Source organism: Felis catus, chromosome E3 (assembly GCF_018350175.1).
Source record: "Felis catus isolate Fca126 chromosome E3, F.catus_Fca126_mat1.0, whole genome shotgun sequence".
Taxonomy (NCBI): Eukaryota; Metazoa; Chordata; class Mammalia; order Carnivora; family Felidae; genus Felis; species Felis catus.
Genome location: NC_058383.1, coordinates 6998828 through 7013184, shown reverse-complemented (window position 1 = coordinate 7013184; position 14357 = coordinate 6998828). Strand labels below are relative to the sequence as shown.

At 39.7% G+C, this 14357-nt stretch overlaps 1 protein-coding gene across 2 annotated transcripts in view; it reads right to left on the bottom strand.

Moving 5' to 3' along the window:
- Nucleotides 1-2370: 2370 nt before the first annotated feature.
- The window catches only part of CYP3A132 (cytochrome P450 family 3 subfamily A member 132), a 32596-nt gene continuing 20609 nt past the window's right edge, over nucleotides 2371-14357 (bottom strand). Inside the window, 5 exon segments of one of the 2 annotated variants that reach the window (NM_001246271.1) lie at nucleotides 2374-2901; nucleotides 6672-6834; nucleotides 9046-9272; nucleotides 10668-10828; nucleotides 13981-14047. In NM_001246271.1, coding sequence (NP_001233200.1) covers nucleotides 2806-2901; nucleotides 6672-6834; nucleotides 9046-9272; nucleotides 10668-10828; nucleotides 13981-14047 — 714 coding nt within the window. In that variant the 3' untranslated portion in view covers nucleotides 2374-2805. 2 annotated transcript variants of the gene reach the window in all.

The window sequence follows — 14357 nt, the reverse complement described above, 5'->3', positions numbered from 1 at the left end:
ACAGATGCTCCCAGGAGGTGTACAAGATGCAGGGTTTTAGAGGAAGGAGGGTGGGGCAGGAAGTGCTTGAAAGGAAAATTGTTTCAGGACAGGACCCCTTCTCTGGGGGAAGGACCCACAGGTTTCTGTCCTGCACATGACTCACTAGTGCCTGTCAGGAAATTTCAGCCAGACTGTTAAAAGGTCACCTTCCTAGGATAGGTTGAACTCTTATTAGTCTTGGTTTACTGTGAGTTGGGGTTGGCAGGCAAGTGACTCCAATATGGGCTTGTTTCTCCCTCTCCTCCTCCTTCTCCTCCTCATCTTCCCCCTCCTCCTCCTCCTTCTTCTTCTTCTTTTCTTCTTCTAAATCACTTTCATGACCTTGACTTTGTTGAAGATTGCACACCAGGTACAGATTAGGAGTAGATATTCCTATTTGGGTTTGTCTGACTTTTTTCAGGATTTCTTTCAGGTTTATCTCTTTGGCAAGAATATCCCAGAGGTGACACTGAGTTCTTCTTAATGCATCTTATCATGTGACCTGTCATCACTTCTTCCTGTTCCTGATAATGCTCACTCATTCACCAGGTCTCTGCTCTGTGACCTGCTCTTTCCTTCTGGCAACTCATGGGTGTTTGAGCCGTAGTACTTTGAAACCACATCAGTGTCCTCATCAATTGTAATCAATCCTGTATTTATTACACCTGTGGGTACTCGTGTCTTCCTATTTTATTTAATGGGTCTTAATCCCTTCCTATTGTTAGTTTTCCTGATGTCTAAATTGTGCCTGACTGGTCGGTGAAGCCCCTCAGGCTGGCTCCTTATCTTGTGGACATGTCCCAATCACTGGGCAGGACAAGATGCTCCAGGCTCATCATGTGCATCCCCAGCCTGGAATTGGCCATTTCTCTGAAAAGCCCTAGTCTTTTCAGTGGAAAATGATGCTTATAAGCCAAGATCTGGGCACAAATTGTGTTCAATGCTCTAACAGTGTTACTGTTTCTAAGAACTGTCTGTCAGACAGGTAGGGGATATGTGTTTTCATATAGGCACACACATCTGTTTATCTTTATATCAATCTACTTATCATCTATCTCTCTAGAAAAGCAGGATTTTTCACTGATACATTCAGTTCCAATCTCTGAATACATAATCTCATTCTGGTTTTCTCCCTTTCCATCAGTGACTCTCTTCTCCAACAGTAAGAAATCTGGCTTCTATTTATCCTTAATATATTTACTCCCTTAATTAATTCCCCTTTATGTAACTAATAGCCATTCCATCCCTAACACTCATGGATACCCCCCTCACATTACTTGGGTTGTCCACACCATATTTAGGCTCTGGCTTTGGACTAGGCTATCCCTCTATGTGGACACCCTTCTCACTGAGCTTGGGCTTCCACACTCATGGCAGGCTGCTTCTTCATGTGGACACCCTCCCTATGCTATTCTGTCTCTGTCTTGGAGTCACTGTGCCTCCATTCTCTGTCCCTGATGCCCAATGTGTGGCTGCCAATCTGGCTGTTCTTCACCTTTTGGCTTTAGGACTGAGTTATCCAGGAAGGACAGGCAATGGAAGAGAAGAGAGAGGAGGGAGGGGCTACTGGGTGGCTCAGTCAGTTAAGCATCCAGCTCCTGATTTTGGCTCAGGTCATGATCTCATGGTTTGTGAGATCAATCCCCGTGTCAGGCTCTGAACTGAGAGCTTGGAGCCTGATTGGGATATTCTCTCTCTCTCTCTCTCTCTCTCTCTCTCTCTCTCTCTCTCTCCCTCCCTCCCTCCCTCCCTCCCTCCCTCCCTTCCCTGTGCATACGTTCTCTCTCTCTCAATATAAATAAAAGAACTTAAAAAAAAAGAGAGTAGGAAGGGAAAGAAGGGTGGGGTGTGGAGGGAAGGAAAAGCAGAATCCTGTGTAGTTTCTGATACCAACTGAAATGGACAAATACTTTTAGCTTTTCTGTCCAATCAACTAACCAATCAACCATCTCTTGTTCAATGTTCATTGTGTCAGGACATTTTAGAACTGAGGCTGGAACATGAAGAGAAAATATGTTCCCTGTCTAACAGAACATCAGGGCAGATGAGATAAAAACATTAAAATAAAACTAATAATAATACTAACTACCTCAATTGAATGCTCTAAAAAACATGTGCTCTAAAAACAGAACTAAATTATGAATATACTTTCAATATACTTTATGAGCAGTGGGTAAAGTCACAGTGGATCGATTGACTCTCACCTATCTTAACATATTATGTTGGAGTTCTAAACAATCCCACCCACTCAGTGATTGTGATGGTGAAAAACATTCAGTCACTGGCTCTCACGCATCAGTTGTACAATTCCCTCTGTATGTGCAAGAAGGTATCAGTTAATACTTTTAATACTTTTGTAAAGAGATGTTTATTGACATGATCAGTGTCATACTTAACATAGAATATTGAAAATGAGACATGTGATATGTCACTAAACAACTACTACAAAAATTCTTGTTTCATGAAAGTTTGTTGATAAAATTGTTGAGATATTTTTATTCTTGATCAGTGATTAGGGAAGTAGATGGTATAACTGGGGGTGGTCTATGGGAGCCAGATAGGCTGAGTCTACATGTCTGGCACTTATTAGTCACCTCCTTTACTCTCCACAAGATATAATGCTCCACACAGAGACTGAGAAAGCTATGGAATCCCTAGTCATCCAACACAGGTACTTCATGAAGCCCATCTTCATTTCTGGGTTGTACTCACAAAGTAAATGGAGGCCTCTGGTATTCTGGGACACAGGTTCTTGAAGAACAAAGGGGAAGTCCTTAGGGAAAGTCAAGCTCCATTCACACTCCCATCTCTCAGCTCAACCTTGAGAACAATGGGTTTTTCTGGTTGAATAATACTTAGAGTGTTTAATTTCAGTGGGATCTGCAAAAGTTAAAAATCATATGAAAATCAACAAATGAAGCCCTACTGACAATAGAAGCAAAGCAGGCAAGATACATGAAGGAGAGTAAGAGTTTAAACATATAAATATTACTTTTATATTAATATATCTCATATTCCTTAAACTTTGTAAGCTGTCAAGACCAGAGTATGGAAACATTCATCTATCATTCACTCAAAAGAATATCTATTGAGTGTCTACTCTGTACCAGGCTGGACACAAACTCATGTTGTTTTGTGTTCTTTTTTGATTTAAATTTTAAGTAAAAGGATGAGTATTAAAAACTTAAAACAAGTTCTTAGCCATTATGGCAACCATTTGAAAAGTGATACAGTTAATTTTGTGTATGTTGAGTTTGCAAGATCATCTTGGATGGATATTACACATTTTATTGTATGGCCATCCTCAATGCTAAATATCCTATCGCTTCTCCCAGTAAGAATATCCATTCATGATGGCCCCATTGCCTATAAATGGAGCAAAGCTTGACTGGGGCAGGGCTCATGGAATGTGGTGCCAAGTAGCCAGGATGGTCTGGACCATGGGAGTCCTTCACATCTGGCAGACTTGCTTCCCACCATTGATTCTCAACCTCGCTTGCACATGAGAATCAATGAGGGCACTTTTAAAGCCCACTCTAGGTGAATTATGTTAGAATTTCTGATTTGGCCTGGGCATCAGGATTGTGAAAAGAACATACTGATTGCAATGTACAAGGAGGGGTTGTGAACCACAGTTATGAGAGCATCTGTAAGTTGTGGTAGAAACAGCATCATTCAAAAGTCATGTTGTGTTCATCACTGCACATCATTACTGTGCACTACATGTTCCCTTCCTTTCAGTGGACTTGAAAGAAGTTTAAAACATTGCTCAAATTTCCCCTGAGATCAGGAACACGACAGGGATGTCTCTCACTGCTGTTGTTTAACATAGTGTTGGAAGTGCTAGCATCAGCAATCAGATAACAAAAGGAAATGAAAGGCATCAAAATTGGCAAAGATGAAGTCAAGCTTTCACTTTTTGCAGATGACATGATATTATACATGGAAAACCCAATAGACTCCACCAAAAGTCTGCTAGAACTGATACATAAATTCAGCAAAGTTGCAGGATACAAAATCAATGTACAGAAATCAGTTGCATTCTTACACACTAACAATGAAGCAACAGAAGACAAATAAAGAAACTGATACCATTCACAATTGCTCCAAGAAGCATAAAATACATAGGAATAAACCTGACCAAAGATGTAAAAGATCTGTATGCTGAAAACTATAAAAAGCTTATGAAGGAAATTGAAGAAGATACAAAGAAATGGAAAAACATTCAGTGCTCATGGATCGGAAGAATAAATATTGTTAAAATGTCAACACTACCCAAAGCTATCTACACATTCAATGCAATCCCAATCAAAATTGCACCAGCATTCTTCTTGAAGCTAGAACAAGCAATCCTAAAATTCAGATGGAACCACAAAAGGCCCCGAATAGCCAAAGTAATTTTGAAGAAGAAGACCAAAGCAAGAGGCATCACAATCCCAGACTTTAGCTGTCATCATCAAGACAGAATGGTATTGGCACAAAAACAGACACATAGACCAATGGAATAGAATAGAATAGAAACCCCAGAACTAGACCCACAAACGTATGGCCAACTCATCTTTGACAAAGCAGGAAAGAACATCCAATGGAAAAAAGACAGTCTCTTTAACAAATGGTGCTGGGAGAACTGGACAGCAACATGCAGAAGGATGAAACTAGACCACTTTCTTACACCATTCACAAAAACAAACTCAAAATGGATAAAGGACCTGAATGTGAGACAGGAAACCATCAAAACCCTAGAGGAGAAAGCAGGAAAAGACCTCTCTGACCTCAGTCGTAGCAATTTCTTACTTGACACATCCCCAAAGGCAAGGGAATTAAAAGCAAAAATGAACTACTGGGACCTTATGAAGATAAAAAGCTTATGCACAGCAAAGGAAACAACCAACAAAACTAAAAGGCAACCAACAGAATGGGAAAAGATATTTTCAAATGACATATCGGACAAAGGGCTAGTATCCAAAATCTATAAAGAGCTCACCAAACTCCACACCCGAAAAACAAATAACCCAGTGAAGCAATGGGCAGAAAACATGAATAGACACTTCTCTAAAGAAGACATCCAGATGGCCAACAGGCACATGAAAAGATGCTCAACGTCGCTCCTCATCAGGGAAATACAAATCAAAACCACATTCAGATATCACCTCACGCCAGTCAGAGTGGCTAAAATGAACAAATCAGGAGACTATAGATGCTGGCGAGGATGTGGAGAAATGGGAACCCTCTTGCACTGTTGGTGGGAATGCAAGTTGGTGTAGCCACTCTGGAAAACAGTGTGGAGTTTCCTCAAAAAATTAAATATAGACCTACCCTATGACCCAGCAATAGCACTGCTAGGAATTTACCCAAGGGATACAGGAGTACTGATGCATAGGGGCCCTTGTACCCCAATGTTTATAGCAGCACTCTCAACAATAGCCAAATTGTGGAAAGAGCCTAAATGTCCATCAACTGATGAATGGATAAAGAAATTGTGGTTTATATACACAATGTAATACTACGTGGCAATGAGAAAGAATGAAATATGGCCTTTTGTAGCAACGTGGATGGAACTGGAGAGTGTGATGCTAAGTGAAATAAGCCATACAGAGAAAGACAGATACCATATGTTTTCACTCTTATGTGGATCCTGAGAAACTTAACAGAAACCCATGGGGGAGGGGAAGGAAAAAAAAAAAAAGAGGTTAGAGTGGGAGAGAGCCAAAGCATAAGAGACTCTTAAAACCTGAGAACAAACTGAGGGTTGATGGGGGGTGGGAGGGAGGGGAGGGTGGGTGATGGGTATTGAGGAGGGCACCTTTTGGGATGAGCACTGGGTGTTGTATGGAAACCAATCTGACATAAATTTCACATATTGAAAAAAAAAAGAAGAAAAAAAAAGATTTATTCACCAAAAAATAAAAATAAAAAAATAAATAAAACGTTGCTCAAGTTCTGGATATTATGCTAAGCAAAATTAGTCACAGAAAGGCAAATATCATATGACTTCATTCATATGTGGAATTTAAGATACAAAACGGATTAACATAAGGGAAGGGAAGCAAAAATAATATAAAAACAGGGAAGGGGACAAAACATGAGAGATTCTTAAATATAGAGAACAAACTGAGAATTCCTGGATGGGTTGTGGGTGGGGGGATGGGCTAAATGGGTAAGGGGCATTAAGGAAGACACTTGTTGGGATAAGCACTGGGGGGGGGCGTGTACATAAAGGGTAAATCACTGGATTCTACTCCTGAAATCATTATTGCACTATATGCTAACTAACTTGGATGTAAATTTTAAAATAAATAAATAATAAAAAATAAAATAGCGCAAAAAAACCACATTGCTCAAGTTCAAAGGTCTGTGAATAATCATATCACACTAACTGCACTGACTCTAGATGGCCCTTATGTTTGAGTGTTAATAACCCATAGACGTGGCATTCAGAGCTGAACGAAACTTAAAAGTCACAGATGAATCCAAATAGAGATGACCAACAGAACAAATTAAGTACAAAGGAGCCTACACACACACACACACACACACACACACACACACACACACGTGTACATGTGTGCACGCACATACATCCTTTCTGTATCTCTTAGTTTAAAAAAAACAAGTAAAACATTCTTTATGCTGAAAGTTCTCTGTCTGACCTGTGTTTCTTTACAAGGCTTGAAGGAGAAGTTCTGCAGGACTCTGACAAGGGCAAGTTTCATGTTCATAATCGCGAACCTCATGCCAATGCAGTTTCGGGGTCCAGATCCAAAAGGCAGGTATATATAAGGATTTATACTATCCTTGTTCTTCTTGCTGAACCTGGTTCCACATTCAAGTTGGAAACAAATTAGTGAAACATAAAAACCACAAGAGCCACATGTGTGGGGTTCTCAACCAGGACTACACAGGACACTCTTGGGCACTGGTCACTGAAATCCTGCCATGCTTATTCTGCGGTGACAACTGTAAGCTACAGATTCTCTGCATTCCCCTTACCCTGTGGGAGTGGTCAGTCTTATTGAGGAGATGAGATGAATGTTGTTAAAAGGAAGGGTTATCTTAAACACTAGAATTACAGTCAGGGTGGGGAGATGTTCACACTCTGAAAGGCAAGCAGGAAATGAGCCTGACTGAAGAAAAGGTAGATTCCTACCTCCATTGACTTACTGTGGTCAAATGCTCAAGAAGGAAGCAGAAGAAATGTCTCCCGTGATTTACATTGTGATTTTTCTCTTCTCTTCCCTCCCCTCCCCACTAGGATCCCCCCAGCCACTTCGACAGAACAGCCTGTCAGAAGATTTACATGAGCACACGCTGCTGCTCACTATAATCACACTGACAGATATGTGTAATCACTGAATTCTTCTCTGTCTGTTACATGAGGCTTCCTATTAAGGAAAAATATAGATTTGCAGAAAGTGATAATGACATCATCAGTAGATATCTTTTAAAAGTGTTCAAAATATGGACAAAATATTTGGGGCTCAGTCAGTTAACCATTCAACTCTTGATTTTGGCTCGAGTTATGATCTCAGGGTTCATGAGTTCGAGCCCCACATCAGGTTTTCTGCTGACCGTGCAGACTTGCTTGGGATTCTCTCTTTCTCTCCCTATGCCCCCTTCCTGCTCTCTTTCTCAAAAATAAACAAGCATTTTTAAAAAAATGGACAACGTTCTGGAATGAGATTGTGTGTCTTACAGAGATATGGGCATAAGACGAGGAATTGTTATGGCCTGTGGATGGGGCACCTGATAGAGGTTAGTGGTGTTGGACAGATGATGGGCACACATAAATGCATTAAGAGTATTTCATAGACATGCATCTACAAAATATGCTTGTGCGTGTGTCAAAAATTCTCCATAATAGACATTTTAATATGTGGACTTGGTGCTGCCTGGCATAGTCCTTGACACACAGAGGTAAGCACTTCCTCTCATTGCTGAATGAATCACAGAGAAGAACCAGGAGTCTCTGTTTTCTGTTTCAGAAAATACAGCACTGGGGACTTCTGAGCTTGTGGGAACCACCAGGTCTCTTGGTCCAGAAAACAGACAACTTGGTCGATTCTGACTTCTTTCAGCAAGTAGTATGTATAGACACAATGCTAGCACTAGAACACCATGCAACAAGACAAGGGCCCTGCCATCAGGGAGCTTAGAGTCAGAGCTAAAAGTCTAGATCCCTACAAATGTACTCCAAATTTTTTCTCACCAATACAATAAACAGGAAAGCAGCAGCTCTTTACAGAATTCAAGCTGTGCCCAAAGCCAGACTCTGCTCTGGATTCCCAGAGAGAAAGTTCAAGACCCTTCAAGAAGGATGTCTCAGATGGCTATAGAGCAGATGACTTTGCTTTGGACTAACCCCAGATACCAAGAGAGGTGGGAGCTGGCACAGGACTGCAGCCACAGAAATCACAGGATTTGTGTACGCCCCCATCCTCATGAGGTTGCTCCTCCTGCCAGGGATGAGGACTCTCAGCTCCACAGCCTCTCCTTTCCCACTAGGGCTAGTGGAAATGGTGGCCAAGGTTTATAAACATGGAATGTAAGGATGTGGGGAGTAAATGTAAGGATGTGGGGAGGACAGAAAAACTTAAAGAAAAAATAGTCCCATTTTCTTAAATAAGATATTGGTTAAATAAATTATGATATATGCATATAATCATAAACACAAATCACATAGAATTTACAGATTATAGTTTACTGTTACATTAAGTAGTCAAAAAATATAATGCCATTCTAACTTTAAGTAATCTATATATGCATGGAAAATGTCCACAAAGATGTAACATATCATTATTAATAATCTTGACATATTGTACTGATGATGACATTAAGTTTCTTTTTCTCTCAACTACAATCTGTAAAATTTTGACAATAATCATTTTATAATTAGAAAAATACTTCTAAATATAAAAAGATATAGAAATAAACAACTGAACAATCAGATATTTGTCATCTATACAAAGAAATATCAGAATATCTTCCTATATGAGGGTGGGATCTCTTTTTCAGGGTTCCCCATACCTTTCAGGACAGAATTCCTCAGGCTCTGGCCAGAGATCCAGGTCCCGGTGAAGAATAAAGGTTGGCACCATCACCACTGTCCCTTTGGGAATGAACACACCACTGATTTCCACATCTCTCTTACAGACCCTCTCAAGTCTACCAGCGATTGGGTATAATCTGAGGGTTTCATTCAACACCATGTCAAGATACTCCATCTGTACAAGAGCATCATAAGTGGGAGATGCCTAGAAGGAAAGACACAGATTTTGATAAATTGAGATTTGGAATCAACATTCAACTCAGTCTATGCAATACTACTGAACTGTTAGGAATCCCTAAGAAACATGTATTTTGGTAAAGACTATTTATGAGCATTTCAATGTCTACCATGTCCTTTGATCTGCTCAATGGCCCCTGATATGTATACAACAGTAATGACTAGGGAAGAACATTGGGACATTCCCCTAAACAGGACTTGTTCCTAAACAGGAAATCCTTCCCATAGCTATGTGTGGTTTTTTTCCTCATGTGAACAAAGGTGACTGATATATGATGACCCTTACTCTTAAGTGAAAAATGTTGAAGTCACTGTTTCTTTCAAAATAAGGCGACACATCTGTACCAAGGAAGGGGAACATGCAACAGAAAAAAATACCCTAGCCACGTAAACTTTTCTACTGGAAATATCCTGCTTCCTAGTTCTTCAAATATATATACAATATGTGGAGAGAGACACTATATTATATAAAAACCATAAATAATTTGGGGAGACACCAGTTCCTTTCAACCCAAAATGGCAAGAGGTAGGTAGGATTGGATGCTACCAATTGTTGACAAACAACTTCAGTTGTAGGGGCCATTGTAAAGGGGATAAGAACCCTACTCTCAGCCCCATTCTCTGCCACTATAAGGGTCTTCTAGTTGTCCCTTCAGGATTTCACTATTCACCAAATAAGCCACTCCAGCCCCAGAGGCCAGGTCTCTTCACAAAGAGGGAATTCCAGTTTGGAAGAGATCTGAGACAGCATGGGCAATATGTACCTATCTCTTGGTGTTATATTTAAGAGCCAACATTGGAGAGATTAAGAGTTCAATCAGGACCTAGGCACCCTAGCTCCTAGCCTGGCTTCTTTAACACTAGTGATACTGTAAGAGTTATGTTGTCTCTCCATAGCTAAGTTTCCTGCCTTGTGACATGGAGATAATTTGAGATGACACTTCTTAGGGCATGTAGTAGAGACACTCACTACTTATCCAATATCCATTTAGACCCCCATATTTCCTAGCCTACATGAACCTATGGGAAACAACTTGCAAATGGACTGTGAACTGAGGAGATGTATGTCAGTTCAGGGCCAAACATTTGAAAAGCAGGTATACAACTCTAGTTCTTGTTCCACAGCCAACATGAAGTTCCAACTAATACAGGTATTAAAAGTGGAGCCTCGATGCCCTGTATTCCCAAGTACCTATATGGAGCAGAGACTCACTCCCATCCTCTACTAAGACCTATGTTGGATATGGGAATGTGAGTTAAAAGTGAACCTTTGCTATGAAAACCCACTAGATTAGAGGGCTAATCTGTTACTGAGGCATATCCAAGCCCATCCTTATTCCCTTTGCAGGTATGACCCGCTCACCTTATCAGGGAAAGTTGCATCAATCTCCTCCTGCAGTTTCTGCTGGACATCAGGGTGAGTGGCCAATTCATACACAAGGAAGGAAAGAGAAGTGCTTGTGGTCTCATAGCCACCAAAAATAAACATAATAGATTGGGCCACAAGCTCTAGATCAGACAGAGCTAAAAGGAGAGGAAATGCATTTTAGCTACACCAGGCAAATGTAAAACATCATAGTAGATGATGAGAAATCCATCTGAAACTCTCAAATCCCTCAGGAGTAAAATATAAAGGCAATTTGGAATCAAACTCTGAAGGGTTTCCACTCTAATGTCTATCTTCCAGAGCCAGAAAGAGCCATAAGTTATCGTGATCTGTTTATTCCCAAGGTATATACTATTCTTAGCTTTCTGTTTCTGGTTATGCCACCCTCCCCACCACCACAGGTGGGTAGTTTCATAAGATGACATTTTTGTCTAATGTACACAGTGTTATCAGTTTGTTCACTGGAGAATCATAAAAGTACTTCAGCCATAAGTAACATGAGATAGCAGTGCTCCCCATGAAAATTTAAATTCTTCCAGCTAAAATACAGCATAAATTTTTTTGGGAGAGTTTGCAATGCTAAGGCTAGTCAGGAAAACTAAATGATCTTTCATCTTAACATACTAGTGAAGACTTAAGAGAACAATGTTGGGCTACAGATAAACTTGCTACTCAAAGTGTGGTTCATGGACCAGCAGCAGTTGCAGCATCTGGGAGCTTATTATAAATATAGAATCTCAAACCTCACCCTAGAACTGTCAAATCAACATTTGAGCTTCACAAGATGTGGGAAGTTTTGCACACAACCTAGTTTGAGAAGCCTGGATTACAACTTTGAGAGGTCTCAGCTAATAGAAGACCTGGGGTACATTCTTCAAGTGGATGATCTCAGATATATACAGAAACTACAACACAGACAAAAAGCTAGAAGGGTAGTGTCTGATGCTAGCCTAATCAACCACATTAAAACAGCAAGAGAAACAATGATCGATAGAAGGACAATGGCTAGCATGAAATATAAACAGAATCCAGTAAGTGGAATTAGCAATGCTTATTCACTCATGGCCTGATTGTAACCTTCCTGAGAAAATGGTCCCACTCTGAATATATGTTGGCCTCCCTTTTGATTTTCTCCTGACAGAAACTCAGCATGGTCAGACTTTAATTTCTTTGATCAGCACTGTGTTAAGACCATTAGATACTTAGAGCACTGAAATTAACATGGTACCTGCCACAAATACATAACTCACAACTAAGAGCAATACAAAACGAGTATAAGAAAGGTCTACAGAGTTCTTATTTCCCAGTCATACTTTCTATGATGCTACTGTGGATAAATTCAACTATCAAATTCTTCCCCTCAATTACCATGAACCTCATGATAATCAAAGTTTAGAGTTGTGCTTTCAAATACAGTAGCTACTTGCCAGATGTGACTATTTATACTTAAATCTTAATTGACTAAATTAAATACAATATAAAATTCAGTTCTTCAGTGACTCTAGCCACATGTCAAGTTCTCAATAACCACATGTGTATAGTAGTTCTGTACTGAACTGGGAATATATAGAATATTTCCTTCATCACAGAAAGCAGTAGGACTAGATAGATAGACATAATAGAATACACACACACACACACACACACACACACACACACACACATATATTAGATAGATGATAGATAGATGGTAGATATAGATATAGGATATATTTTTTTGTGGTATGATGGAATAAACCATCCTTTTTCTCCAAAATCTATGGCTAAATATTCAAGAATTTTGTGAGATTTTTGTCAAACCAGAGATAGCTTGAAATTAAACACAATGGGAATATTTCTGTCATAGAAAAAACTACAAATCAAGACTCCTTTTTTCTTTCAGATATATAGAACATAATTACATCAATGGTTATGGATAGATATAGACATACTTACATTTAACACTCCTGTATAAATATATTTCATGTTCTTATCTTGGTCTTCTGAGAGAAAATAGAAGCAAAGAAACCCTAGTAGCAGTGAACACTCCTAGATCCCAGATTTGTATTTCTAAATACCATTTCTCACTAATAGGAAACAGATTCATGGAGAAATGGCTGGTTCCAACACTCATCAGGGGAAACAAAACATAAACCTGGAATGTCTCACACCAGAATGCAAGGAAATTCTCAGAAAATGATATGGGAAAAGGATACAGAATACCGTAAAGGTGAATAGACATCATTATACATTTGTTAAAACCTATAGAATGGACAACACCAAGAGTGAACTGTAATGTAAACCAAGGATTTGGGGTGGCAATAATGTGTCATTGTAGGGACATTGATTGTAATAAATATATACACACAATAAATAATATACACACACACACCACATTGTGAGGGATTTTGATAATGTGGGAGGCTGACTGTAGGTAGAGCACAGGAATATGGGAAGTCTCTGTTTTTTACTCAATTTTAGTGAACCTAAAACTGCTATAAAAAATAAACTCTATTGAAAGCCTTAAAAAGAAGAAAGAATAAAAATAATACACAGAAGCCCACTTGAAAGGCCTTCCAGATGACAAATGTGAGAGAATTGAGGATCTAAATAAAAATGATGTAAGAGATTTAGTTATATATGAGATCATACTGACATATATAAATAAATTAATTCGTGAGAGATTAATAGCTCCCTGACAATGGAACATTAACTCATAAATATAGAAGAAAGGATGTATTTAGAAATTCACCATCCTGAAACCATCATGGTATTAATGGTTTCAGTCAAATGCCATCCATGGACAAGATAGGTAATAAGTTAAACTTTGAAAAAACCCCACAGCATTTACACAGTTGCAAAGGCTTCCTGCACCAGTTATTTATTAATTATGAAGGGAAAAATAAAACTTTACAAGTATATTATGCCAGTGAACACAACTTTAACCAGGTGTCCCAAGTGAAGGTCACCAACAATGGGGCCATGTGCCTCCTGGTGTGATGAAGCCTTGATGTGAATTTCCAGACAGAGGTTCTGATTCAGTGGGTCTGGAGTAAGCCACAGGATTCACATTGGAAACAAGCTCCCCTGTGGCAGACAACTGACTGCTTAGTCTATCATTGCCAACAGGCTCTGAACAAACCTGAGACTGTGGGCTTCTGAAAACAGTGCTTCTGCTCCGTTTCTATCTAAACATGTGTTGTTCTTCAATTTGCAGAATTCCACTTGCTAAAAACCTTCCTGCACATCTCAGAACCACCCCTGCCTCTGAGTCTCCCATCACTGGTTCTCTGAAACTCTCCTTGCTTACCTTTATGGGTGTCTGTTTCTTTGGAATTCTGGGAGTTAATCATCAGCTGGAGCAAATCCACTCGGTGCTGGAAGCAGAAAGAGAAGTTTCAATGACAAAAAGTCACTTGTGAAGTCAGAATTAAGTCAGGGGTTCAGGACTTAATTTCTTTCTTGAGAATATGGCCCCTTTATGCACAAAGGTCTCACTAGTTTTCTCAGAGTCATCACTAAACAAAAACATCCAGCTACAAACTTGGAGAACAGGATGCTTCCCTGACGGGAATCCAGCTACTGTGTCTCACTGCTTTTTGGTTCTTGCCTTCAGCTTTTCTGGCTTTTGACTACAGCTTCCTGGCCAAAGAATTGCCTGCTCCCTCTCTTGCCATGCCTGCTTGC